The 27,249-nt window shown below is 41.2% G+C and overlaps 4 protein-coding genes across 9 annotated transcripts in view; 3 read left to right on the plus strand and 1 right to left on the minus strand.

Annotated features, from left to right (window-relative positions):
* Nucleotides 1-4,979, plus strand: part of LOC102310690 (carabin) — a 6,059-nt gene extending 1,080 nt beyond the window's left edge. The window contains exons 3-11 of the mRNA XM_042220510.1: nucleotides 790-889; nucleotides 1,022-1,129; nucleotides 1,824-1,930; nucleotides 2,204-2,318; nucleotides 2,567-2,632; nucleotides 2,833-3,022; nucleotides 3,222-3,379; nucleotides 3,973-4,729; nucleotides 4,969-4,979. Of these exons, the coding sequence (XP_042076444.1) occupies nucleotides 790-889; nucleotides 1,022-1,129; nucleotides 1,824-1,930; nucleotides 2,204-2,318; nucleotides 2,567-2,632; nucleotides 2,833-3,022; nucleotides 3,222-3,379; nucleotides 3,973-4,729; nucleotides 4,969-4,979 (1,612 nt within the window). The remainder of the gene's footprint in view (nucleotides 1-789; nucleotides 890-1,021; nucleotides 1,130-1,823; nucleotides 1,931-2,203; nucleotides 2,319-2,566; nucleotides 2,633-2,832; nucleotides 3,023-3,221; nucleotides 3,380-3,972; nucleotides 4,730-4,968) is intronic.
* On the plus strand, nucleotides 4,953-7,170 carry LOC106633269 (caldesmon). The gene has a single exon (XM_014334892.2). It carries the CDS (start codon nucleotides 5,109-5,111, stop codon nucleotides 7,137-7,139), a length of 2,031 nt encoding a protein of 676 aa, XP_014190378.1. The 5' UTR covers nucleotides 4,953-5,108; the 3' UTR covers nucleotides 7,140-7,170.
* A 107-nt stretch (nucleotides 7,171-7,277) lies between these two features.
* Nucleotides 7,278-17,090, minus strand: rad9a (RAD9 checkpoint clamp component A). 4 transcript variants are annotated; one of them, XM_005913426.3, is made up of 12 exons: nucleotides 16,817-17,090; nucleotides 16,642-16,712; nucleotides 16,424-16,497; nucleotides 16,268-16,316; nucleotides 13,929-14,043; nucleotides 10,682-10,781; nucleotides 10,349-10,455; nucleotides 10,116-10,222; nucleotides 9,860-9,924; nucleotides 9,669-9,767; nucleotides 8,759-8,999; nucleotides 7,278-7,694 (listed from the first exon to the last, which is right to left on the minus strand). In XM_005913426.3, the coding sequence occupies exons 1-12, from the start codon at nucleotides 16,848-16,850 to the stop codon at nucleotides 7,587-7,589; spliced, it is 1,170 nt and encodes a 389-aa protein (XP_005913488.1). In that variant the 5' UTR covers nucleotides 16,851-17,090; the 3' UTR covers nucleotides 7,278-7,586. The 4 variants fall into 4 exon arrangements, with proteins under 4 accessions (XP_005913488.1, XP_042077632.1, XP_042077642.1 ...); XM_042221698.1 differs by lacking the exon at nucleotides 16,817-17,090 and having other exon boundaries at nucleotides 16,642-16,781; XM_042221708.1 differs by lacking the exons at nucleotides 16,268-16,316; nucleotides 16,424-16,497 and having other exon boundaries at nucleotides 16,817-17,085.
* Nucleotides 16,530-25,724, plus strand: zgc:113229 (uncharacterized protein LOC550612 homolog). 3 transcript variants are annotated; one of them, XM_005913425.2, is made up of 7 exons: nucleotides 16,530-16,719; nucleotides 18,171-19,393; nucleotides 19,471-19,613; nucleotides 22,927-23,365; nucleotides 23,482-23,617; nucleotides 23,746-23,963; nucleotides 24,146-25,724. In XM_005913425.2, the coding sequence occupies exons 2-7, from the start codon at nucleotides 18,587-18,589 to the stop codon at nucleotides 24,392-24,394; spliced, it is 1,992 nt and encodes a 663-aa protein (XP_005913487.1). In that variant the 5' UTR covers nucleotides 16,530-16,719; nucleotides 18,171-18,586; the 3' UTR covers nucleotides 24,395-25,724. The 3 variants fall into 3 exon arrangements, with proteins under 3 accessions (XP_005913487.1, XP_005913486.1, XP_042077630.1); XM_005913424.2 differs by lacking the exon at nucleotides 16,530-16,719 and adding an exon at nucleotides 17,192-17,277; XM_042221696.1 differs by lacking the exon at nucleotides 16,530-16,719 and having other exon boundaries at nucleotides 17,299-19,393.
* The last annotated feature ends 1,525 nt before the right edge of the window (nucleotides 25,725-27,249 follow it).

The raw sequence follows: 27,249 nt of genomic DNA on the forward strand, positions 1-27,249 counted from the left end.
CCCACACACACACACACACAGCCAGGTGGACTAAATGCCATTAATAAAGAGTTAAAAGACAAATTGTTAGAGCAGAGATGTTAAGATTGAGAGGAAAAAGTCACACAGAGTGAAAGAAAGGAACATTCAGGCTATACTGGTGTAGTGGAGAATGTGTACGAATGCGAAATCAGGAGGACCCCTGCAAATAACGTGGCTTTACGGCAGTTTCATAAGCAGAGCAAAGGGGGAGGAGATGCTTTAGAATGATTTAGCTGAGCGTATCAGTGAAAAAGCCAAGTAGTTTCAACCACAGTGGGCCTTCTTCAGGACGGAAACTGCACAAACAGATTGTTTACACTTGATATTCTTTAAATATAATCCACAAAAAAAAAATATTGCAAAAAACATAATGACTGAACTGAAAGTGGGTGTGTGTACTTGAAAAATAAAGTGCAATTTTACTTTCAGAATCAGCTGACTGTGCGTTTGATAATAGCCCTGGCAGGGGATTGCACACGAGGCGGTGTAAACTAAGCATTAAAACTAACTGAACAAACTGCAACCTGTCATCTTTACTTTCTTCATTGATAACATCCTGACCTGTTGCCATAGAGACTTCACACTGCTAACGTGTGGTTTTCCTGTTTCCTGTCTTGTTTTCGGAGCACTGTGTGTCTGTAATGACAACACACTAAACAGTGTGCAGCGACACAGCACTACAAAGGTCTCCAGAATTTAAATTGTTCAGCAAACAGGCGAAACGTGTCAAAATACTTACCTGGTGATTCATGTGCTGTGCTGTGTCAGGAGTTTGGGCCCGCCACCTGAACTGGTCAGGCAGAGGGAGGCCAAGTGGATAAAGATCATTGACCAATGGGATCGCATCTTGTCGAAGAAGAGCAGTAAGGTGCGTCCCGTCAAAGATGCCCGAAAATAAACCCTGGCACCAAATGATGGGCGACGGGCCTTATACATGACAGACATTGTGACACATCAGGAAAAAGCACAGTAACCGTTTGTTTTCCGGGTCTCTCATTAGGTCAAAGTGCAGTGTCAGAAAGGAATCCCTGCCTCGCTCAGAGCCAAGTGCTGGCCTCTGCTGTGCGGAGCTGCCAACAGGATGAAACAGCATGAAAACCTCTACGAGGCAAGAGAAGCAAACACTCTCACTGGGATGGTTTAAGAAAGTGCAAGAGTCCAGCTGCAAAGACTTTATGTAAAAGATGGACATAGCCACCATGTTGTCTCTCGTTGGATTTTGAAGTGCTGGTTTACTATTTGGCCGGCAACATGTTGTTCACGAGTGATTGATGGATCTAAGTGAGAAATTTAGGAAACTACATACTTATAGAGCAGCAACATCACATTCCCTAAATCATGCCGTCTTTATCATTCGTTTAACTATAAATGGGACTATAATTGTATTTTGCATTAAATACCACTTCAGATTAGCGACTAAGGCCGTAAACCTATCAGGAAATAATTTAATATGACCAAGAGGGTCATTTTCTAATTTTTTCTACGCAATCTGACCTTTTTTTTCCCCCACCAGGAGTCTTCCCCTTCTGGCAATTAAACAAAATGCAGGTTTAAGGCATTTCTACATTGCTTTCTGTTAGACCTGGAGGCTATATTGTCCATTGTTTATATACAGTCTATGCCTGATCATCTATATATTCTGTTCTAAGTTGTGGGATCTTGTGATCACTGTTTTCTTATATTTTATTGAGTAAAAGTTAAATTATTTATAATATTGAGAAACAGACTAACTTACTTAGAATTTTAAAGACTCAAAAGTCTATTGTTTGGTATGCGTTTTATGTTTTTTGTCTCTGCATCAGACTCTGGATGAGCAGCCGGCTCTGCAGAGCTGGGTGGATGTGATTGAGAGAGATCTGGACCGGCAGTTCCCTTTCCACGAGATGTTCCAGTCCAAAGACGGACACGGGTAGGCGAGGTTTCTGCTATTTGTTTCTGAAGCTGAGAGCTGCAGAATAACCACACAGTTTATTTAGTGTTCAGCGTGGCTTTCCAATCTTTTCATAGTTTCCCTGGATTAGCTTTCACAGTTAAAGGCTTATTCAACAGAACAGCAAACAGTCTTGTCACTTGTCTTTCTTTTTCTTTCTTTTCTTTTCGTTATTAAATGTATAACTCTTGTCAAAGGTGACTGAAACCTCTGGCTGTGTGAGAGATGATTGTGGTGTGTGTGTGTCTGCAGGCAGCGTGGTTTGTTCCGGGTGTTGAAAGCTTACACCCAGTATCAGCCAGATGAGGGTTACTGTCAGGCTCAGGGGCCGGTGGCTGCAGTGCTGCTGATGAACATGCCTGCTCAGGTAAAGGCCATTAACAGTTTAGCTTCGGTCTGATAAATCAGCTGCAAAGACATTAAAATAATTAGATTTCAGTGGAGAAACAACAACCTTCATTTAAGACACCGACTCTACCTTGCTTGTTTCATCGACCTGTTAAGCTTTTTATTTCAGAGGTATAACAGTATTAATGCAATCCTGAGAATACAGTGCTAAGTTTCTATAATACGGAGCAGTTATTGGCCTGATGTTCACCTTATGTAACCTGGCAGGAGGCCTTCTGGTGTCTGGTTCAGATCAGTGAGCAATACCTGCCCGGATATTACAGCCCTCTGCTGGTGAGGACATGCACATCTTTTGTTTTTTACATTTTTTACCTTTTATAATACATATAATCAACACGTAGGCGAGTAGATGTTGATTTCAAGGCTGATTCTTGATAAGTTGTGCTATAAATATAACCCAAACACAAAGATGAATCATGTGTTGACCCTGAAAGCTGGGCAGCTGTCTGAGCCTACTGTGGTGTGCTGTGTAGGAGGGAGTACTGTTCGATGCGGCCATGCTGACCTGGGTTTTGAAAAAGACGTGTCCAGCTGCACACAAACATCTGCAGAACCACGGAGTGGAGCCCCTCATGTTTGCCACCGACTGGCTGATGTGTCTGTTCACACGTCACCTTCCATTCAACACGCTTCTCCGAGTCTGGGACCTCTTCTTCTGCTATGGTAGTGCTGACCTCAGGCTAACACAACCCCCTTAGGACTGGCAGGAATAGCAGCTTATTAAAAGCGATGGTTTTGTCCACTATATATAGAAGTGTTTAAATATCTGCACAATTCTTACATTTTTGGTCACTGCCATCATCTACCTGATATGTAGCATTTTCACCAGGTCTTCCTCTTTCGCCCTCATCTTTCCTCGTAGGGGTCCGGGTGCTGCTACAGGTTGCAGCGGTGCTGGTGCGCCGGGTGTTGGGTCGAGCTGAGCAGAGGAAGCAGTGTCAGGGCCAAATGGAGACTCTGGAGAAGTTGAGGGGTGTTAAGGAGGAGGTCCACGATGAAGACGACGAATTCATAGCAGAGGTAAGATTTCGATTTTTAAACCTGATAGGCTTATAGAGAAGCATCTTGTTCTCTGCCAATTACCTCAAGATAACAGCTTTCATTTGTAAAGCAACAGAGCAAGTAAATTAAACTAATCATGACCACAAAGAGTGTAAAAAGATACACCTCAAAAGCAAAAACCTTTCAAAAAGATGGCTGCAAACCAAAGAGATGAGGCAAATAAAATAAAAAAATAAAAAACCCTGAAGAGTAAATTTAAAACATGTTTCTATCATTAACTTTGTTTTATTTAATTTTTTTTACATAATGGCACTATTCTATCAAATAACGTAGATATAAATCTTGGTAAGTTACTAAAACAGCTCAGCCACAAACATGTCTGATCCACTGTGGCATGAACGTGGGAGCTCTGGAGGTGTCCTGTGGTGCTTGGAATTAGTGTGTCAAAATTGCTCAATTGGATTATGATCTAAGGAATTTGGAGGTTAGGGGTAACTGTTCAAGGCTCTTTGTGGTGTTTCTCAGGGATCTTTAACAGGTTTTGTATTGTGGCGGGACACACTGTGTTGTTGGGGTGCAAACTATCTGCAGAGTTTCCCTTCTTGTTTCAGGTATGCTCTGTGCCACTGTCGGGTAAAGATTTGGAAAAGCAGACGGAGAAGGAGCTGGAAAAGTGGAGGAAAGAAAAACCATCGTCCACGTTTGACCCCAGAGGTCGCTGCCATGGATACCAGAAGGCGTGGGCTAGAGCTCGGCAGCATGAAATTGAGAAGGAGAGGAAAGAGAGACAGAAAGGGAACCTCTCTGTCCCACTAACTCGCTCAGCCTCCTCTCTCTCACTGTCTCCTTCCCTCCTTCACAAGAAGTGGAGGAAAGTGGGAAAAGGGAACACAGTTGACTCCGAAGGCAGTAACAAAGTAGTGAGGCATCTTTCAATGGGTGGAAGGGAGGACTGGAAAAGCTGGAATGAGTTTGACTTTAAGAAGGTACAAGGAGTCAAAGAGGAGGAGGATGTAGTTTCAGAGGGACAAAAAGAGGGACAAACTGAACAGAAGGAAATTTCACAGACACCTGACAAGATTCAAGAAATCAAAAATATCCAAACAGAAGAAACAGCAGCGGGAAAAGAACAGACTGAAAACACGGAAAAAGGAGTTGCTGAAATTGAGGAAAGCAGTGTCAAAGAGACAGAAACAGGTGATGTTAGAGAGATGGAGAAAAGTGTTGTCACAGAGACAAGTGTTGTCAGGGAGACAGAGACAAGTGTTGTCAGGGAGACAGAGACAATGTGTCACAAGCCTATGTCAGGGGACAGAGACAAGTGTTGTCAGGGAGACGGAGACAAAGTGTTGTCAGGAACAGAGACAAGTGATGTCAGGGGGACAGAGACAAGTGATGTCAGGGAGACGGAGATAGTGTTGTCACAGAGACCAAGTGTATGTCAGGGAGACGAGACAAGTGTATGTCGGGGGGATGATCGGGAGACAAGTGTTGTCAGGGGAGACGAGAGACAAGTGTTGTCAGGGAGAAAGTGTCGGCAGACAAGTGATGTCAGGGAGACAGAGACAAGTGATGTCAGGGAGACGAGACAAGTGTGTCAGGGACAGGAGACAAGTGATGTCAGGGGAGACGAGACAAGTGTGTCAGGGAGACGGAGACAAGTGATGTCAGGGAGACGGAGACAAGTGATGTCAGGGAGACGGAGACAATTGAAGTCAGGGAGACAGGGGAACGCAAACTCAGTGATATGGATGAAACCAAGCTGACTGAGATAAATGAAAGCAAAATGCTTTCAGAACAAGAAGAAAAGATTGCCCCAAATCAGACTGTTGAAAATATTCTTCATCCCCCTGATTATGCACCTCACTGTGAACAAGAAGAAAAGCTGGACACAGAGAGTGAATCACAAGTGCTAGAAGAACAAAGTCATAAAAGCAAAGACCAGGAAGTAGAGCTCAAAGACACAAATGAAGAGGCAGAGAAACACGTGGTTGCTGTGGAGGAAAACCACAGTGAGACACCGAGAATAGCCGAAGCACATACAAACACAGAGGACGAGATGCAAATAGGTGTAAACGCAGGCGAGGAGCAGAGGATACAAGCTGACGTGAAATCAGAAGAGAGTGCTGACACTGAAAGTGTGCAACAGGTGGAGATGAACGCAGACGTTACGGAGTCTAAAAGTGAGACAAGTGTGGACACAGACAGAGGTGTTGAAGCTTTAACTGTTGATGATCAGAATAGTGCAGCAGAGGCAGAATCACGACAGGAAAAGGAAGAGCTGATCAAGGAGACAGAAAAAGGTGCACTTGAAGTAAAATACCACAGTACTGAGTCATTAGTACAAACAGAAAAGGAAGCAGAGTCCCACACCCAAAGAGACACAGAAAATGAGGTTCTGACACATAATCAGGAAAATTCAGCCACACAGTGCGATATAAAGGTAGAAATTAAAGAAGTCGATTCAGAACAACAAGTAGATTCAAAGACAGAAATGGAGCTAGAAGAAGAAATATTAATGCTGTCTTCATCTGAATGCACTCAACAAAAAGAAAGCACTGGTGCAGTAGATGATACAGAGACTAAAACTGAGATAACAGTCGGAAAAGACACAGTGGAGGCGTCAAATAAGGCAACAGAAGAAATTATTTTGAATGTACACTCGGAGGCACAGGTTGAAAGTGATTCATGCATCTATACTCAAAAAATCACAGAGGAAACACCAACAGAAACTCAGACTTATGAGAAGCCTGCAGACTCTGCAACACCCATGGAAACGGAAGAGTCTGCAGCACCAGCTGATCAGCTCAACCACACCAGTGAGCCTGATGAGGAGAGTTCAGTACAAATTAGTACCTCTGAGACAAAAGCACCTGAAGAGACAACAAGCCAGGTTACTGTGGATCCTGAAGACTCAAATCAAAAGGTTCAACAAGTGGAGCCCACGCAGGAGGAAGAAATTACTGAAAAGATTAAACAAACTCCAGCAGGAGAGGACGATGTCTTCATTTCTTCTGAGCCAACAAATGTTCCCCAAGTCCAATGTTCTCAATCTGCAAAAGAGCCCCCGGTACAAACCCCTGAGCGTCGCAGCAGTCGATCATCCGCTGATTTCTGCGTTCGCAAGTCATCCACCTCACGTAGCTCCAGGCTAGCCCGCAGGCTTTCCGAGGATCTCTTCACCACCCCCCAGAAAACTTCAGAAAATCAACCAGAAGCCAAACTCACAGAGTCACAGTGCAATCCTAAAGCTGTGACCTCAAAACAAGCTGCTCCTGATCTGTTGCCGCCTGCAGCAGCAGCAGCAGCAGCAACAACAACAGAGGAAGCCCCCACACAGCAGCAGCCACAGCCCGACACCCCTAAACGTTTTGGTCTCTTCCGCAGACTGAGAGGTGAGCATCACAAAGACAACAAGGCTAAGAAGGCACCCAAAATGCAAGTGCCGAAAATCTTGATTCAAGACTTCAGTGATATGCCAGGGACTGGGAATGCGGCTGAGGAAGAGGCGGAGGACAAACTGAACTCCAAGGAGAGGAGGCGGCGGCGGAGGGAACAAGAAAGGAAGGAGAAGGAAGAGGAGAAGTTGAAAAAGAAGAAAGAGAAGGAGCTGGAGAAGGGGAAGGGGAAGGAAAAGGAGAGGAGGAAACCACAGACGAGAGGGAAAAGTTTTCAGGTGCAAAAAGAGAAACGTAGTGACGACGCTGCTCATCCTGCAAAGACTGACTCACAGACAATTCACAGACATTCTGCTGGTTATGCCGAGGCTTATTTTTGACATTACTCAGATTCTGCATCACTGCCTTTCTCTCTTTGAGCTCCACATTGGTGGACATGTGGAATTCCCTCATCCTAAATATTTCTCATACTTGAACTTTTCGACATGTAAATAAATAATAAATGATGTTTACATATATTGAAAAATAAGTTTGCTTTATTCGGTGGGACCTTTTACACTGCACCTTAATTACAAACTGGGCAAACACAAAATTAAAATAAATTGGAATTGCTTCATGTCTAGTTTTACATAATGAGAATTTAGAGGCTGGTGGCCTCTGCATATTTAACCAGGTCCAGGTACTACTTGTTCTGGCCAGTAAGGATGAAAATTTGTGTTCATTTCTTTATCTTCAAGTACTCCAGGTGTCTTTGTTTAACAGTGCACGCACATGCACCCACTGTCAGTTTAGTCCATGTCTCCTCTAGCCGATCAGTCTGCAGTTATTTAATTTTCTTCCTCACTGTCGCTGGCCAGCACCTCTTGAGAAGTCATCGGCTGTGTGCTCAACTGAGACGACGGGGGAAGCACCGATCCAAAGAAGAGCGACCGAAACTGCGAGAAAAATCACACACAAGGGAAATATATTAAAGACTACAATTTATCAAAATGTTAAGATACCAATATTTAATTAATTTGAGAGCATAAACAAACATTCAATCACTTGTTTATTTTTTTATTAAATATCTGCTTAAATGTGCACGCCTTTGTTCCAGAGGTTTCTGTGGTCTGTTCAGAAGCAACTCTGCAAACATAAGGTGTGCTGCCATGTTTTTAGAGAGGATTGTTTCTTTCTCCTAGCAACCCTCCAAACAAGCTATTCTTGTTCAGTGTTATTCTAATCACACCCTTATAAACCTTAACATTTGACATGCTAACTTGAGGCCCATAGAGTCTGAGAACTGCACGGTCTGACCTTTGGGTGAATTTGCCAGGACCTTCACTTCCAACAACACTGAGAGCTGTCTTGAAGGTTTTCCACTTGTGAATAATCTTCCTCACTGTACAGTGATGGAGTTCAGGTTGACTGGAAATGGTCTTATAACCCTCACCTGATTGATGGGCAGCAACAGCTGTTTCTCTAAGGTTATTGCTGATGTCTTTCCTCCCTGGCACTGCATTAACAAACACCTGAATGCTCCAGACCAGAAAAACAACCAGACCTCTGGTTTTATAAAGGTGAACACACTTGCTGTTAATCAGTTAATCAAGTGGATTTGATTAGCAGCACTTGGCTGCTACTGTATTTATCTTCACACTCAATTTCTGTGGAAGCAGTGAGGATACATTTAGTCACACACACGCACTGCTTGTGTGTAACATGTAAGTAATGATAATAATTCATGAGTTGTTATTAATCTAAAGTTGCATTTAGCTAATTTTAAGACCTAATAAGAACAAGTTGATTTTTTTGTTACAGCCTGACACATAAAACTAAATTAAAAGAGCGTGCGTGTACTTTCTTTTTCACGTGAGGACTGTATGTGGACAGTTGTGACGACTCAGTTTTTAAAGAATCTGCTTCTTTTTGTATGTGCGAGAATATTTTACTTCTGTCGTTTTGATTCATTGAAGTGAATCCACAGCCTGTTAACACGCCTGAGAAACCTAAGGCATACCTTTTTATTAGGTAGTCTGTCTAAATCATCTGTTTCTTCTTCTTCTGCCTCCTCGATGAGAATCCTTGCCTTGTGGCTGACTGCTGCAGGCCGTTTTGAACGTGTGTCACCAGATAATGAAGGCGGGGGTGGACCTGTGTTTGAGGGACCTGGCGCAATACTGGTATCCATGGCGATTAGATATGAGTCCATGTCATCATTCATGAAGTCATCGGGAGGGGGTGGAGCTGCTGTGTGTGCTCTGAGGGGTGGAGCAGACGGTGTGCAGTGCAAGTCAGATAGAAAGATGACACACAAGATTTAAAAAAAAAAAAAAGCTTTTCTTGCTCCTTTTGACCTTCATGGTGACCGTTTGATTTTCTGGACTTGCAAAACAATAACAAATCAACATGACTAACCAGCTTCAATTTTAGAGCTCAATATCATAACAATTAAGCCTACGGCATTCTAGTTTTTCACTCCCATAAATATACTGAGTGCATTTATTGTGTGAAGATGCAACTACAAACAGCTGTTAACTGTGACATGAGTTCTCCAGATTTAGCCTCTCAGCCTCAGAATGACAAAATGTGAAACCCTGAATAAACACAGTTTTTTTAAAGAGTTTATTCAAACTGGTGGACTAAGAACCTGGTCTAAACTCCTGGAGCAAATAATAAAAATCCATTTCCAACAACTGGAAATGTCGAGTATGAAATGTAAATGGGCTCCTCCAGCATTTGTCTTCATTTACACTCTGATCCACCAGATGGCGCAGTAGGGTAAACGTTTAGAATTTCCTGCCTGTCACCGAGCTGTTAATAAGCCATTGTGTGAAGGGTACACTAGTTTTGTTTTCATTTTTCTTCCTGCTCACAAGCATGAGAAAAAAACGTCCCAAATCAACAAAAATATGTTTTGTCGTTTTTACCCTTTGCTGCTATTTTTACGAAGGCTGGGATCATCAGAAAGAGTGGCCAGCACAAAGTTTCCTTCCAGGACACTGTCCGTTACTGAAAGCACCACAGGGCTGTCACACAAACAGACACAGAAAAAAATTATGTTATTAAAAAGGAAGAAACAAGTAATCAAAAAAAATAACCCACAGGTAGCGATGCTCACCTGCCCGGCTCGTCCAAGTACATAGAAACAGGGAGGCCAGTTGATTCTGCAAACACTAGTAAACCCTGAATGAGAGATACTAGTTAGTGACTTTGCAAACTATGCAAGCATTACAAGAACACCACAACATCTTGTAAGTGCTTTCATCTGGTCCCCAAATAACTTCTTTCACACTCTGGTCTGATAACCACCTCTCTCCCCCTCCCAAACTAACTTACGCAACTCTCTCGTGCTTTCCCTATATAGTTTCTCTCACCCGCAACTCCTTCAGACAAAAAGTCACACTGTTGTGAGCTTGGGCAGCAAAATGATCAAACTCGTCTGAAGCCAAACACAGCTCGGTCAGCATGGCTTTGGACGCCTCTGAGAGAGCAGAAAAACAAGAGGACAAAAAGCTGATTTTAAAACATGGCAATGCATGGCATTATTAGATGTCAGTTCCTGCTTTACTACTACGCTGGCAAAACTTTTTCATATCAGTCTTGTCACCTGGTTCATCCTCCACATGGTTCCTGACCCACATCCGTTCATCACTCACTGACATAGTCACTTCGTCCAGAGATGGAGGAAAATGGACGACTGTGTCTACCAGCAGCCTGAGAAGAAGAGAAATCAAATCTAGCTACAGCTACAAAGTTACACCTCCCTTAAAATATATTTTACTATTTATTCATTTAATCAACCAACTGAAATGTAAAAATGTTTTTCCTGGTGTTAAAAAAAAAAGCTACACAGTACGAGGAAATAAAAGATTAAAAGCAAGTGGGAGACTGTCATTGTCATGATTTGCAAAATAAACTATGAAGAAAGATTTTTACAGACCTGGGCTGGGCTCTGAATACATTGGCATAGCTGTCCTTATCAAACACTGCCTGCAGGCTCTCGCTGTCCTGGAAAGACAGGTTATGTGTCTTCAGTAGGCCTGCAAAGAAAAATCACGCCAAGTTTGTGAGCAAATAGAAAGCAATGAGATGAAAGCACGATGGGCTTCATTAAATACAAAATATGTGAATGTAAACAAGATGTAAAAGTACAATGTAACAACTTTTTTATAGAGGTTATTAAAAGAGTTGCTTTACAGGCAGAAGATAAAATAAAAAGACGCAAAACATTATTTATAAACTGATGTGAAATCAGAATTTATGGATTCAAAGTGTCACAAAAATCCGATATGTATTAATGTGTAGAAGTCCCATTTTTTAAGTGCTCTTGAACAAAGTTCTCCAGGCCTTCTGAAGGTCTTCTGGCTTCTTCTTCATTCCTTTTTCAGTCCAGTGCTTTCACCTGAGCATTTTCCAATCTGTGTATTTTAACAGATAATTTAGCAAATAACTCATTTTAAATTGTATCTTTAGGCACTTTGCTATTAGCAGCCTGTAACAGATTCCCATTACTTTAGTTGAATCTATGAAAAAACGCCAAAGGTAACAGTTTGAGAGGCATAAAATCACATTTTTGCTCCATGAAACTGATTCCCAAATAGCCAAAGTATACACAGTGGATGAACAGTCATGGCTTAAGACATGGAAAGAACAGGAAAGAAAATCCAGCAAAGACCTCATACAGGACCTGAGAGATGCATCTGGCCCTAAATCTGATCCATCTACTGTTCACTGAAGTCAGATCAGCAAAAAATGTGGCTGTCAGGAGAAATTAGACAATAACTGTGACAGCTGCATCAGGTCTTATGAACTAATGACTCTATAAGTTTGGTCCAAATAATCATCATTATATGCAGAGGAGGTACAGCAGTGAGTGTCTACAGCCATCTCTGTCATGGTTTGGAGCTGCTCGAAACATAATATCTTTCTATAATGGTTACAATTTTTATTTATGAATTTCTTCACAAATGAAAGTCGTTCAAAACATTACTGCTACTTTCAGTGCTATTGATATTTATTTAAGACTCTTGTTTTTTTAATCATATCTATCTAATAGACTCCAATCTGTTCATGTAAATGAAGAGTCCTCTTCACATGCTAAGGTTAATTATGGAGTTCCACAGGCTTCCCTTCCTTAGGCAGTATCATCAGAAGGCATAGCATACATTTTCACTGCTATATAGATGACACCCAACTTTACCTATCCATGAAGCCAGATAATACACATCAATTAGTTAAACTGAAGGAACGTTTTAAAGACATAAAGACCTGGATTACCTCTAATTTTCTGCTTCTAAATTCAGACAAAACTGTGGTTAATGTACTCAGCCCAAAAAAATCAGAGACAGATTCTTACTCTGGATGGCATTAACATGGTCTCCAGTAACACTGTGAGGAATCATTTTTGACCAGGATATGTCCTTCAATGCACATATTAAACAAATATCTACCACTGCTTTCTTCCATTTGTGGAATAGAATAGTTAGAAACATCCTGTCTCAGAGTGATGCTGAAAAACTAGTTCATGCCTTTATTACTTCTAAGCTGGACTACTGTAATTCGTTATTATCAGGATGTCCTAAAAACTCCCTGAAAAGCCTTCGGCTGATCCAAAATGCTGTGGAAAAAGTGCTGTTAGGAACTAGAAAGAGAGAACATATTTCTCCTATACCGGACTCTCTTCGTTGGATCCCTGTTAAATCCAGAATCAAATTTAAAATCCTGCTCCTCAAATACAAGGTCTTGAATAATCAAGCCCCATCTTATCTCTTTGACCTTAATGACCTTATAGTGCCATATCACCCCATTAGAGCTTGTTGCTCTCAGACAGCAGGCTTACTTTTAGGCCCCTCTTCTGTGGACCCAGGCTCTGTTCTCTCTGTATTATTGTCTTTATCTTACCATATAAAGTGCCTTGAGGCAACTGTTGTTATGATTTGCTGCTATATAATTAAAACTGAATTGAATTATGAACCCAAAAAAGTATCATCAGATTTTTATCCACCTCAACTAAAAAAATATCTGATTGGCAATGGCTTCATTTTTCAGCATGGTAATAATCCCAAACACACTGCCAAAGCCATTAAAGCATACTTGGATAGAAAAAACACACTCTCAGTCGTGGATTGGGCTCGCCAGAACCCGGACCTCAAAACTATTAAAGCAGTGTGGGACCATCTTGACAGAGAACGGAACAAAAGGCAGCAAACATCCAAATAAGACCTTTGAATGAAGCCTGGAGAACTATTCCTGAAACACACCAAGAAAGCTGCCAAAGAGTTCAGACTGTGTTGAAGAATAAAGATACTTATAGCAAATACTGACTTTCTAACTTGTTACAATTATACAGTTTTTGCCTGATTTACTGTATTTCCATGTATGTTTGCATGTTTCAATAAATCACTGCACCCATTTCCTATTTTATTAGCAAAATATAAAGAAACAAGGAGTGACTCAAGAGTTTTGCACAGTACTGTATAGTTTAATAAATACATGTAAAAGCCATATGAAAAAGGGTCGTTTTTCATTTAAAATAGCTACAGTTGAGGCACCTCTAAGTTTCAAAGAGATTATAGAAGTTTTGTTTTAGCTCTGTGCAGCACTAAGTGACCTGCAGGCCTGACATTTGTACTCAGTGAACTTATCTCTAATATATTTGGGTTCCGCAGTACTGGTGGACTTATAAATGATAAATAATTATATTATAAATACAGAATTATAAACACTTATATTTATCTGTAGGTCAATGCAAGGATGTAATAATAATAATAATAATAATAATAATAATAATAGATTGCATTTATATAGCGCTTTTCGAGCATTCACTCTCACACACAAGCTACAGTTGTAGCCACAGCTGCCCTGGGGCAGACTGACAGAAGCGAGGCTGCCATATCGCGCCATCGGCCCCTCTGGCCAAGACCAGTAGGGGGTAGGTGAAATGTCTTGCCCAAGGGCACAACGACCAAGACTGCCCGAGCCGGGGCTCGAACCGGCAACCTTTTGATTACAAGACAAACTGCCAACTCTTGAGCCACGATCGCCCTGTAATGTAAGAACTGGATGTGTTCCCTCACCTCTGGGTTTGAAACCAGCACCATTCTACATGCCTGAATGAGTTTAAGCCTTCTTAAATCATATATGGAAAACACTTTGAATGATCTGATAATGAAGTGAATCACTGATACCGTGCTTGCAGTGCAGGGTGAAGGTGAGACGGTCCTTCTGTTTGTCGAGATCGATGTGACACTTTTCCACCGTCTTCTCCAAAGTTGTCAGAGATCTGAACACAGACTGTACACTCTGAAACACAGGGGGGAAATAATGCTTATCAATATGCAATGACACACTCTGGTACAATCAACAGGAATCAACATTTTAGTCACACTCAAATGGTATCTAAATCAATATGTTTGCTGTTTCTGACAAGTGACACACAATTCACTCTCTAATATAACTGCTAAGTACAACTGTTAATATGAGGAAGCTGTGAGGTTTTTGCAAAACTTGAACACAGATAACCACAACCGTTGGGTGGTAACACGACAGGAAAGGAGGCATTTGAAGCTGTCAGCAGATACAAGACTACGCTCTCAATCCTAAGAATAAGATCTGCTATTCCTAACTGTAGTTACATCAGGGAGGCCCAAGTACTGCCATCATGCAGTTAATTTGAAAAACAGCAGCAGCAACAAAGAAAAAAAAAAACAAGGAACAAAAAAATCATTATGAGAAAGTGTGATGTTTATCTTTAGTATGTTTAAAATCAAAGTAATCAAGAAACTATCAGCCACATTTCCATAACATGGCAAACTGCGACTGAGAATTAATGTAAACCAGTGAGAAAAGGAGAAAAAAATATATAGAGAGAAAGTTAAAATTTACATTTTTCACATTTTGGTAGTGGTCACATGAATGCAAACCTGACCAAACTATTAGACAAAAATCAGACTGGCAGCTTTAGTTTCAATACATCTTTTGTGATCGAGTGGTTGAACTTTTTGTGATGGGACTTTCGGGTTTAATGCAAGGTCAGAGTAGTTATTTAAAATGAACTGTGAGCTTAAAAAGAATTCAAACTAGACTAGAAAACAAAAGAAAAGTAACTGAAGTGATACTTATCACAACCTGCCTGAGAGGCCTTTGGTAAGCATGTTTATTGAGATCCGTGACAGTCAAGTGACTGATTCTATGCAATCCTGAGATAAACTAAATACAGTCTTACTGCTAGGGGCTTGTAATCCAATTCAAAATGTGAGTAGTTTACATGTCTAGAGCATTCAGGTGTGTGTGAACACAATCCCAAGGATGGAACATGTCAGCAGTGATCTTAAAGAAGCCATTGTTGATGCAAAGCAATCTGACAATCGTTATAAACCGATTTCCAAATAATTTGACCACGGTGAGGACAATTACAAGTGGAAAACATTCAAGACAGCTGTCAATCCTTCCAGGTGTGGACGTCCCTGCAAACTCACACCAGTGACAGACTGTGCAGTGAACAGAGAAACTGCAAAAATAAAAAATAAAAATCCAAGAGCTACATTTCAGACTCTACAGGCCTTAGTTAGCAGTTAAATGTCAAAGTTCACAACAGTACAATTAGAAAAAGACTGAACAAGTTTGGCTTGTTTGGAAGGGTTGCCAGCAGAAAGCCTCTACTGGCTGTAAAAGAATATGGCAGCACATCTTAGGCCTGCAACTGAAGAAACCACCTCTGTTTGGTGAAAACCAAACACAGCATATCAGCACAAACACCTCATACCAACTGTCAGGTATGATGGTGAGAAGGTGATGATTTGAGCTTGTTTTGCAGCCATAGGACACTGACACCTTCCACTCATTGAGTTGACCATGAACTCCTCTGTTTACCAAAGTATTACAGACTGAAATGTGAGGACATCGGCCTGACAGCCAAAACTTGGCCCAAACAGCATCGTGCAGGAGGACAAGAATCCCAAGTACTAAAGCAAATCTACAACGGAATGGCTGAAAAAGAGAATAATTAAGCTCTAGACCTGTCCCCAACTGAACTGCTGAGGTGGGACCTTAAGAGAACTGTGCATAAATGAATGCCCGCAAACCGCGATGTCCTGAAGCAACACTGTAAAGAACAGTAGGCCAAAACTCTGAGACAATGATCTGAGACACTGGTGAAGTCAAACAGAAAACGATTACTTTGAAACAATATGAGCGACTCATAAACTTCAAGTGATTGCTCCTATAGGTGGTTCTACGAGCTACTGAATCATGGGGTGTACTTAATTTCACAGGTCTAACTGTGAGTAACAAAAACCTGTGAGAACTCTTTTTCACAAGATTGTAACTGGAACCTAAATGCCTTCAATACATTGCACACCTCTGATATATCATAACTGTTGTAGATAAGAAACGAATTCTATAATAACTTTGGGTGTTATGTCATCATGAAAGTTTGGGAACCACATTATCTACTAAAATGTAATTAATGTCACACCCAGACTATATAAAGCCTTGAAAAACAGTAGATTATCTAATGCTCTCACACCTTTATTGCCATCTTGCAGCGGAAGTTATCCCCACTAGTAATGGAGTACCTGCACAGAAAAACAGAGGTATAAAAGGCAGAAGTTCACTCATATACACGCTTTCTTTTTCTCTCACACAAAGATGCCATTTATAAACACAGGCATGTAGTCTGCACCTGCTGAAGAAGAGTGGTGCGAACAGGAAGCAAGCATAAGCCGACCGAGAGGAGTTCACAGACCGCAGGGCCAGCTACGACACGAGAGAGAGAGAGAGAGAGAGACCAACAAATCAACTTTTTTCATTGACGCAAAGTGTGCACCCACAGGAAGCAACAAGCCTATCTGCATTGTAAGAGGAAGTGATGGTGTGCAAGTCAGTGTCAAAACAGCTCACCCCATCTTCCTGAGGCTCAACATACAGCTCATCGCCGATCCTGGACAGGGAATGGACGGCTTTGGCCAGTACTGGACGGTACAGACACACCCACAAGATAATTATTAGCAACATCTAATCAATGACACATATTCTAGTTAGAGACTGTGTTTAATATGCAGGAAATGTTTGCTACCTTTCACGTTTCCTCCCGTTACGATACAGTGCATCTCTGCAAACTCACTTTTCCGCTAAGTTAGCACATTTGGCTAAAAGTTAGCCAAAACGAGCGGCTAAGCATCACCGAGAAGTACACAAGACGGCGTTTTAATCGTTTCCACGCCGAGAGCAAATCTTCCTACCGAAAGCATACTCCGTTTATTTCCAGTCTAAGTTTATTTTACTCGGTTAAGCAGTGTCTCTTTCATCGATATCAGCGTTGTTTACGCCGCCATTGCCCGCTTACAAAGTGCGGACCAATCAGATACACGGCAACTTAAAGGGGGCGTGCGTTTGACACTGCACATGCGCACTTAGTTTCTAAGTGAACATTTCTGCCACTTGTGTTTTTCTTCACTGCATCTTCGGGGCTGGTTTTTTATGATCGTCCGGATTAGAAATATATAAAGACAGCGTGACGAAAAACCAAAAAATAAGGTATAATTGTAATGGATAAAGATGTACTTTGTTACTAATTGTTATATAAACTTTACTTAATGATTAGCAACTTGATAATTATTAAATAAGTTCATGTCAGAATAGGAAAGTAGCTTTTCAAGTACTGTAATGTACCTACTTAATCTTATACTCTAAACCTTCAGTCAGAAAGAAGGCAGTACAATTACTGTGCTTTTAAATGCATAGTAGTTGGCTGAAATATAATTAAAACAGTTAAAAGTTTATCAGGGCGGCAGCATTTTTTAATGACTTGCAGTGGAGAACAGTATAGCTGGTGGTTAACAAACCTATAAGAAAGATTGCATGGTGTTCTCCAAGCTGAAGTACACTGCATGTTTGGAGAATCTATTACTTTATTTCGACAACAGTAGCAAAGGCCTCTGTGACAGCATTTTTCACAGAGTTGATATAAAATGGGTTATTGCAAAGCTCAGTGCAGACATTTTCCTATATCTTTAATTTGGCAGGCGCATTCATAGCGGCTGCTCTTAAGAACGCCCTATAATTATCAGTTACAGGTCACAGAGGGTGTGTGTGCACTTGAGTGAGCAAGCGTTACAAGTAGAGAAATGGGAAGGAAGGGAGGGCAAAATACAAAGATGGGCAGAAATACACACAGTGGGAGAGAGTTAGAGTCAGCAAACAATTATCTCACCTTACTGGTCTTTCTTGTTGGTCTGCTTCAGTTTGTAATATCTGAGGAACGCAGCCATTCACAGTCTCTCCTCCCATTACCAGTGATATAAGTGGCTGCTGGAGAAGAGGTGTGACTACAACACCAGTAGTGTAATGGAACTATGGGCATTTAGTAAAAGCGAGAGACTTTTGAAAATAAGGAAAAAACACCAAAAGCTTATATCTCTTTGTTGCAGAACAACAGAAGAAGACTTCTGCTGCTCTTCTTGAGGATTGAGCATTAGTGGAGGCAGCATAAGAAGCAGCAGTTTACACAGAGAAGAAGAAGAAGGATTTGTACCTCTGGACGTTTAACTGGAAGAGGTGGATCTTTCTTCATATTTGCTATGAAGCAACTACATTGTCATGGAAAGGGATTGGATTATTCAGAAAGGCGAAAGCAGCCATAACAGGTGTATTTCTAACAAAAACTGGACCAAAGAGTGATATCTTCTACACAAAGGTATTTTTCCTCTTGTCATGCTGGTTGTAAAGCGACGAATTATATTATTTGCATACATAGAGTCCGTCCTTGTGTATCCAGTTTCACTGTGGTGTTGACACGCGTTTCTGCGACTTCTGGATTTAGAAGACTTAGAGGTTGTGTTACTAGATGTCTCAGTCACCTAATCCAGCAGACTCCCAGGCCCTGCTGCAGTCCATGCTGCAGAAACTGAAGCTGCAGTCGGAAAGAGAGGGCCAGGGGCACCGGCACACTCTTGGACCAGAAAACAGCAGCCCAGGTACTAATGGCATCCCTTCAAATAAGGTCAGGAGCCCTGCTGCAGACAGCAACTTTAGCTTCAAATTTAGTCATCTACAGCAGCCCGGTCATGGAGGTGGGGTGGACAGGGGTTTTATTTCCTTCCCCTCCCAGAAAGACAACAGCGTTGGTGACACTGGTGATAGCAGGGTTATGGGACAGGCGACACAGCCTGCGATCGCCCCAACAGTAACAGGGCAGCTGTTTCCTACCACATCACTTAAAGATGCTTCCTTTGAGAGGACTGATAGTGAGAAGTGGAGTTTTGGCAATTCTGCAATGAAAAGAAGCCTGCCTCCTAACACAGATGCTGCCCAAAGCATGGGAGTGAATGAGAACCAGGAGCAGGACTTTAAACCTAAAGTCTACCTGTGGGCCGTGAAAAACACAGACCCTTTCGCAGGAGGTCACGACAATAAAGCGTTAATTGTAGGAAATGGAGGATTTGGAGCGATGGCAGAAAACAAAGATACGCAGGTTGCCTCAGACAGTCAACAAACAACAAACAGTAGCGTGAGGAGGAAACAGAGATCATCTGAGAATAAAACCAGAAGGTGGACGCAGAGGCTCAAGGAGCGATGGAAGGACAGACAAGGAAAAAAGGGAAAAGACGAAGAAGGAAGCATAGGAGACCAGAAGAGTGGGGAGGAACCTGAGGTGAGTAGTGTGGTTTTGTTATATAATGATAAAAAAAGAAATCTTGAAGTGACACTGCAACTTCTTTTTTCATGCAGATTTCACACCCAAACCAGGTTACAGAAAGCCTCATCAATGCGTCAAATAAGGACGAAAGGACCCTCCGTTCACTGGACACCAGTGGAGCCAGTAAAATGCTTCCTGCACGCACAGAGGACGCCACTAACGACAGCCACATCAGGTAACAGGCACACAAATGATCCTAAATTGCACAAATACATCCAAACCTGCACTCTAGCAGCATGGCACAAACTGAAAGCCGAACAGTTTTTTTTGGCTTTATTTGCTCTGAAACGTCAGCAGTAAGATATGTGAAGCATTTGAGATGTTTCCAGCCATCAGATATCTTTACCCTTGATGTGTGTCTGTGGTCTGAAGTGCCAAACACACCCTGTCACTGACAGCATGTGTCATTACAAACTTTCATGCTGTGTACAATGAGATTTTTTAAAAACCTGCTATTAAAGGAAACAGATGTACACAGCAAGTAACTCATAAAGAATGATTCTCTCATTAGGACTTAACACACAAGATGGAAAGATACTCGCTTACCGAAGCCAAGTTTGTTTGCTTTATGTTTTTCCTACTAGAGACATAAATCATTAAAATAACTCCCATATATGTAGCTTTCATTTTGAAGGATTTGTAATTTCCTAAAACAGGTAGACTTAGCTAGCTGGATCTTGAGGAAGATTAAGGAACACTACAAAAACATAATCAAGCGATGTAGAAGTGGTGCAAAACTGGTCTGTAGTATATTTAATGTACAGGAAATGCTGCCTGAGCCCTACTTGCTGGAAATGAGAGCATGAAAAGTAGGCCGTAGAGAATATGAAATAGCTTAGAAATTGTAAAAATGCAAATTTGACCAACGACAAAAGATAAAAACAAGCCTTAAAGCCATATAAAAACATCTGATACTTGACTGGTGGTGTCTCAGGGGGTAAAAACAAATAAGAACAGGCAACAACAACAAAAAAGGTTTATAAAATTTGCTCTGGTCAGCATTTCTGTTGTATCGAGTTAGCTTGTAAGCTTAGTTGGTCCATGAAGGCCCATGTAAACTACTGTAAACTACTGCCACAGTGTGTGTCATTGATGTGTTTTATGTATATGGATACATTTCTAGGGAAACAGTAGAGCTCTATGGTGCAGTGGACTAAACACTAATACTTGCTAATAGAATTTAGTCAAACATGAGGCCCGTGGGTAAGAATCGAACTGGCAAAGAAAATGTGAAGTAGGGCATACATTTTTGACTTTTAACTGTATTTTCATAAACTTTACAGCTTGTTCTAGTGATAAAGACCTTCCCCACAGTCATTCATTATACAGTAATGAAGAACAGATAAACACAAGTTCCTGTTCTTTTACTATCTACTATAGGCATGTCTGGTTTTTACAAGAAGACCACAGTAAGGTAAACAAATAAAATAGGACATTTTCTGTGTATTGACAAAAGCTTTCTCCAGGACAGCCTGGACAAGGAGCAAACAGAACTTTAACAATTTAATCTGCTGAAAGATTTCTTTCATTAAAGTTGTTGGATAATGACAATTTTTGTTATTTTGTTTCTGCACACTGGGGCTTTACAAAAATGTTGCATTAGCTGTTTAGGAATTTCAGGAGATCAAAAGTAATTGGTTGTACTAAGATAATTTTAAATATAAATTCAGTTTTTAATACTTGGATTAAAATTATTTGCATACAGTGACCAACGGAACAGTTTCTTCCCCCAAGCCGTCAGACTCCTGAACACTCAGTGACTGGACTGACACACACACGCACACCTTCATGCATGTGACTACCAAGCACTTATATGTAGTATCTCATATTAACCACACACACACACACACACACACACACACACACACACACACACACACGTGCAGACACCCCTATAGACACCAAGTTACTTTTGCACAATACTCAGCATTTTGCACATTTCCATTGCACTGTGTTGTGTCTATATTGCCCTGTTCTGTCTAGTGTTGCACTGTAGCACCAGGGTCTCGGAGGAACGCTGTCGCATTTCACTCTGTACTGTACTACTGTACATGGTCGAAATGACAATAAAAGCAAAGCGCTTTGGGGTCCTTAGGGACTAAGTAAAGCAAATACAGGCCATTTACTTGACTTGATTTGAAATGCTGTGTTTCTTCCCTTGCGATGCTCTGCCTGACCTTTACCATAGTCCCCTACAGCTGTTCGTGGGTCTCTCTGGTTTCAGTTTAGTTTTTGGTAACTGAAAAGCATCCTCTGTTAGGCTCAGGTGACTGACTTGGGCCATCAAAGAATACCCATGTCTTTGCCTTGAGAAACTCTTGGGTTGCTTTTGGAGTATGATTGTAATCTCCATTTGCACCATGAAACACTGTCATGATCAGTTTTGGAGCATTTGGTTGAATCGGAGCAGAGAGTAGAGCCCTGCACACTTCACAATTTATCCGGCTGCTTCTTTTAGCAGTCACATCACTAATAAAGACCAGTGACCCAGCTCCAGCTGTACATGCCTATACTGTAACACTGCTTCCACCATGTTTGACAGATGATGTGGTACACTCATGAGGATCATGAGATGTTTCTGTCCTTCTCCACAGTTTTCTCTTTCCATCATTGTGGTACAAGGTCCAAAGAATTTTTCAAAACCACATGTTTTCTGGCAAAGTCTAATTTGGGCTTCTTGCTCTTGAGTGTAATCAGTAGTTTGCACCTTGTTGTAAACCCCCTGTTTCTATTCACGAAGGCGTCTCTTGATTGTAGTCTTTGATAATGATACACCTACCTCCTTGAGAAAGTTCTTGACTTGGTTAGTTGATGAGTTGAGTGAAGTTGTTTTTGTTAACCATGGAAATAATTCTATCATCATTCACTGCAGTTGTCTCCTTAGGGCCTTCAGGCATTTCGGTGTTGCTGAAGCAGGCCACTGTATTCATTCTTTATAAGAATGAACCAGATTGTTGATTTGGACACTGCTGAAGCTTTTGCTCTCTCTAAGATGTTTATTTTGTTTTGTTTTTCAGCCTCCCTCACTTGCACAGACATCTCTTTGGGACTCATTTAAAAGTACAGTGAAAAATTATAAAATGCAATTTTAACACTTTGAATCAGTTTGAGATCTTATGCTTTCTTCACTTGTCATAAAATAACAAGGGAGCAGGCCTCTACTGCTTGTCAGTCAGTCGTCTCATTAATTTTGAACCTCTATGCATAAAAATGACCCTTTCCTAAAAACTTAATGCCAATTTCTTTCTAATAATGTGTTGATTGTTTGTTTAAAATCAACCGTGGTGATGTACAGAGGTAAAACCTCAAAAATACAAAGTTATGGAGCTAACTGTATTCAAGGACCTTTTATAACATCACACCTCATCTGAGTGAACTCTGAAATGTTATTTTGGGTTATTTTAAATAAAAATCTCTTTGTGCTGTTGGTAGTGATGGGATTTGTATACTGAATTTTTGAGTTTAATGAAGATTTTGTCCCATTTCAGACCTGCCAGTGACTTTGAATTGGGCCTCGGGTCATTCAGCCTGCTGGAAGAGATCACTAAGGGCCAAGAGTGGGCTAAGTTCCTCAGTCCCAGCCTTTCATCCTCATCAGCAAATCAGAGACCATTAGAGGACCCAATGGGCCAACCCCCAAACCAACTAAATCCTCACAGTAGCACTCCGTCAAATGGGATTTTGAACCAACTTGGCAGTGGGGGCAACCAGTGGAGCTTCAGGAGCACAGAGTCATCACGGGCCACAGATTTCAGCATGGCGCAAACATTGCCTAATGCTTTCCCAGCTGCAAGTACAGACATTTCAGGTGGAAAACTACATCAGACTGACCCTTCAGAAGCAATGGAAGATGGTCACAACTACCCACATATGCAGTCTGGAGCGAGCAGACTGGAACAGCAAATAAGACCTCCATCATTTGTAGTGGTAAGATATTCATAAACAAAAAATATCTCATGTTCATCCAGTTAATATAAAAAAGAATATCTATATTATCAATATGACAACTTTGTGATTCTCCCATTCTCTCTTGTCCTTTGCAGTCTACAAAAAATCCGCTTAACAAGGCGTTGAAGAGCCGAGTCACCCTCAACAGAAAGAGACAGCATCAGTCGGCTGACAGGAGAGACGACAGGCTTCAAGCCGACAAAATAAGTGATGGAGAGCAGACAGACAGAGGTCAGAACAGCTTAATACTCTGTCCAACAGCAACATTAATGATCAGTTATTATTAAAGAGTTTTTATTGTTTGAGCGATTTAATTTGGTGGCTGTTCAGGAAATCAAGTTGTCTCTTTTGTTTTACAGAAGGGGACATGTCTTCACTGAATCCTACGAGCAGCCAGATGATGGTTGACACAGGAGAGTCAGAGCACGAGAACGTAATACCCTTATACACCCTAAACTCTCATTCAGCCTCTCTCTCCCCAACTGCTTTTAATCCTTTGGCTCGAGCGCCCCATGGTGTCCTCAAATACCCCGTATCCCCGGAGTCGGAGTCCTCAATGGAGACAGTGAATAAAAGGGTAAGATAGTGTGTATCGCAGCGCCTCCTTGTGGTTGGAAATTTTAAAATGTCAACATCCACAAATAAAATTAATGGAATGATTTGAAAAAACTTGAGGAAATCATTCAGTCTCTGTAATATTTAATCAGATGCTAAATTCTCTGTAACTTTTTTGTGTTTCGTGCTTCTTTCTCGGTTCAGAGGAGAGTGGAGGAGAACCGCCGGGTTCGTTTTGCAGAGGAAGTGGTGGCCATAGAACCTCCAGACATGGATCTGGACACTTCAGACTTGGAGGATGACTCAGCAGCTACAGATGAGGACTCGGTGACAGAGCAGGAGTGTGAAGTGCATCCGGTAGCGGCAGGGGAGGAGGCACCGGCCCGGCGGACAGCCCTCCCTGCGTGGATACTGGCTCTGAAGAGGAAGAACACAAACAAGAAGCGCAGATAGTGACTGTAAAACTGTCTGCGTGCTGGGTTCATTCTCACGGACTTTGCGTTCTATAAATTAAACAAATAAACTTAAGGGGATACAGTTTGTCTCAAGAGCAGGTTGCTCTGCTTTGAAAACCTTTTTTTTTTAATGTGACAGTATTTCAAGAAGTCATATCTGACCAGTAGTAGGCCTGGCGTGGATACGTAATCACTTTTTCCCTCATTTATTTTCTGAAATGTTTTGATTTTAAGATGCAATAAGGGAAATAAATACTATATTGGGATATACATATATATTTATATATATTTATATTTTCTGCAGTGCACACAGAAAGCTTTATAAGTGGATATTTTTGTCTTTCTTTTTCTTATTGTTCCTGCTTTATTAAGCAAAGTTTGAGCAGAGGTTAAAGACTTTTCCAGTTGCACTAGTGATCCAAACTGAGGACTATGCTGCAGTAACCCAACAGCTGAATGTGCTGAAAGCATTTTGTTGATTCAGATGTTCCTCCTTGTGCTCCTTCAGTCTTACACATGACAGCAGTCTGCTATCTGCGTCACTCACTTACTGTACTCACCACCCCACCCCACAGTCCATATCCTGTCTCAGGGTAATGGCTCCCAGTCCAGCCATCATAGAGAATAACCCCAAAGGAGGAAGAATGTGTGAGCTGGAGTGGTCAGTGGTTTCTGATCAGCTGCTCCTCTCTATTCAATACCACCATTTAAATTTGGAGAGATGGAGACAAGCACCTGAGCACTGAGTTCACTTATTCTAGTGAGAAAGCATCGACTTTGTATAAAAGATGAATGTAGCCACTAGTTTTTAAGCCTTATTTAAACAGCACAGTCCCGTCCTATTTAAACCCTGAGCCAGGGCTGGAGCTGACCGAGGAACCAAGGACACTGCACACTCATATGGTAGTATGAGTGTGCCATACTGTCAATCAAAAGGTAGCTCCTCCATAAAGCGAACCCCGCTTTTTCGACATGTGATCACTGTTTATGAAATGAACATCATTCTGTCTTGAATAAGACTTAAAACTAGCAGCTGTGACCATAAACCAGGTTGGTATTTAAACAGTTCGTTTTCATAGCCAGAAACTGCTTTTATCTTTTATATACTGTGTATACAGAGTGAATCATCATCTCACATGAACCTCTGTGAATTTTTTTAACAGCTGAGGCCGTTTTATTTCTTTTTAGATGTAGCAACATGAGAGGCTGTGCAGTATTGAGACAAAAAATAAAGCGTCAGAGCTTTAGTTATCTGTCTTCTTTGGTAGGGTTAGACAAGAACTTTGTTATTTCTGCCTATAAACAAATAAAATAAATTTATACAGTCATGTGAAAAAGAAAGTGCATTTTTCAATTTTAGGGTTTTATGTATCCGGGCATAATGGTAAATCATCTGGTCCACAGTAGGTTCTAAAATTAGATAAATACAAGCTGAAATGAAGAACATAGATGACATATACTGTGTCATTTTTTATTTAAGAGGAGAGGTTCTGGCACTTTGCTGGTCTGGAGCCTTAAGGTGAGTATTAACATGATGCTAAGGATGACACACATCAACAATGACCGTAGAGAGTCAGTTGTTGCTTTCCATCAATTTAGGAAGCTTCATCAGGCCCATTGTATATTGTTGCATAGTGAGAAAGACTATTCACGAGTGGAAAGTCACCTGCCAATCTGTGGGAGGGCACATCCCAGAAAATTCACCTTGGGTCAAACTGTGCAAACTGTGCTCAGAGACACTACAAAAAGTGGTGAGCTACATCTCAGACTCTATAGCCCTCAGTTAGCATGTAACATATTAAATGCTAAAGTTCATGATACTCCAATTAGAAAAAGACTGAACAAGTTTGGAAAGGTTGCCAAGAGAAAGTGTCTCCTCTATAAAAGAACATGGCAGCACAGTTTAGGTTTGCATCTGAAGAAACAACAAGACTGAAGTTTAGAGAAAAATCAACAAAGCAAATCTGCACAAACACCTCATGCTTGTGCATCTATGCTGGAAAAGTTGAGATAACACCCACATTTTCTCTATAGTTGACTAGCAAATAAACACCTCCCACCAAATCTCATCTCATCCCACTCACATTATTCAATGCTAATAATTATATTCAACAGGTGGCAGGTTGGTGCAGTGGGCAGGGGCCTTTCTGTGCAGTTTGGATGTTCTCCGTGTCCCTTGTGTTTCTGCTCCAACTTCCTCCCACAGTACAAAGACCTGGCATGTTAGGCTACTTGGTAATTCTAAAAAGGCCATGGATGTGTGAGAAAGAAGGTCCTTAAAATTATGGGATACACTGAATCATTTTGTGTATTTTTCATGTACAGAGCGCTTCGTGGTGTATTGTATCATATTCTATGATTTCCATTACATGCATTATACTAACTTGTGTTATCATTTTAGTACATCAAAGCTTCACACTAACTGCTGTTGTTTCCTCTGTGGCCTCCCCTGACAGATATCCTTTCTCATAAATCACTGTCAGCACCATTAAGAAGCTCTTTAGCCGATCTATTAGTGTCCTGGTAGTGAAGAGTGGGTGGGCACAGACGGATGACGGGAAAATGAAAATATGTGACGGAGAGAAGTAGAGGGACTGTCTGAGATGAAAATCTGTCAGAAAAGCAGAAGAATAATCTTTTTTTCAATTGCATAAACAAAAAAATGACTAAAAATTGAGAGAATAAGAATCACTATAATAGTCCATTAATCTGCACAGTAACTGTTGCATGAGTGTGCAATATCCACCAGATGTGGACTAATAGTGGACCATTTGTAAACCTTAAGATCACACACACACACACACACACACACACACACACACACACACACACACACACACACACACACACACA

Source organism: Haplochromis burtoni, unplaced genomic scaffold (assembly GCF_018398535.1).
Source record: "Haplochromis burtoni strain Fernald_Lab_line unplaced genomic scaffold, NCSU_Asbu1 Contig_4, whole genome shotgun sequence".
Lineage (NCBI taxonomy): Eukaryota > Metazoa > Chordata > Actinopteri > Cichliformes > Cichlidae > Haplochromis > Haplochromis burtoni.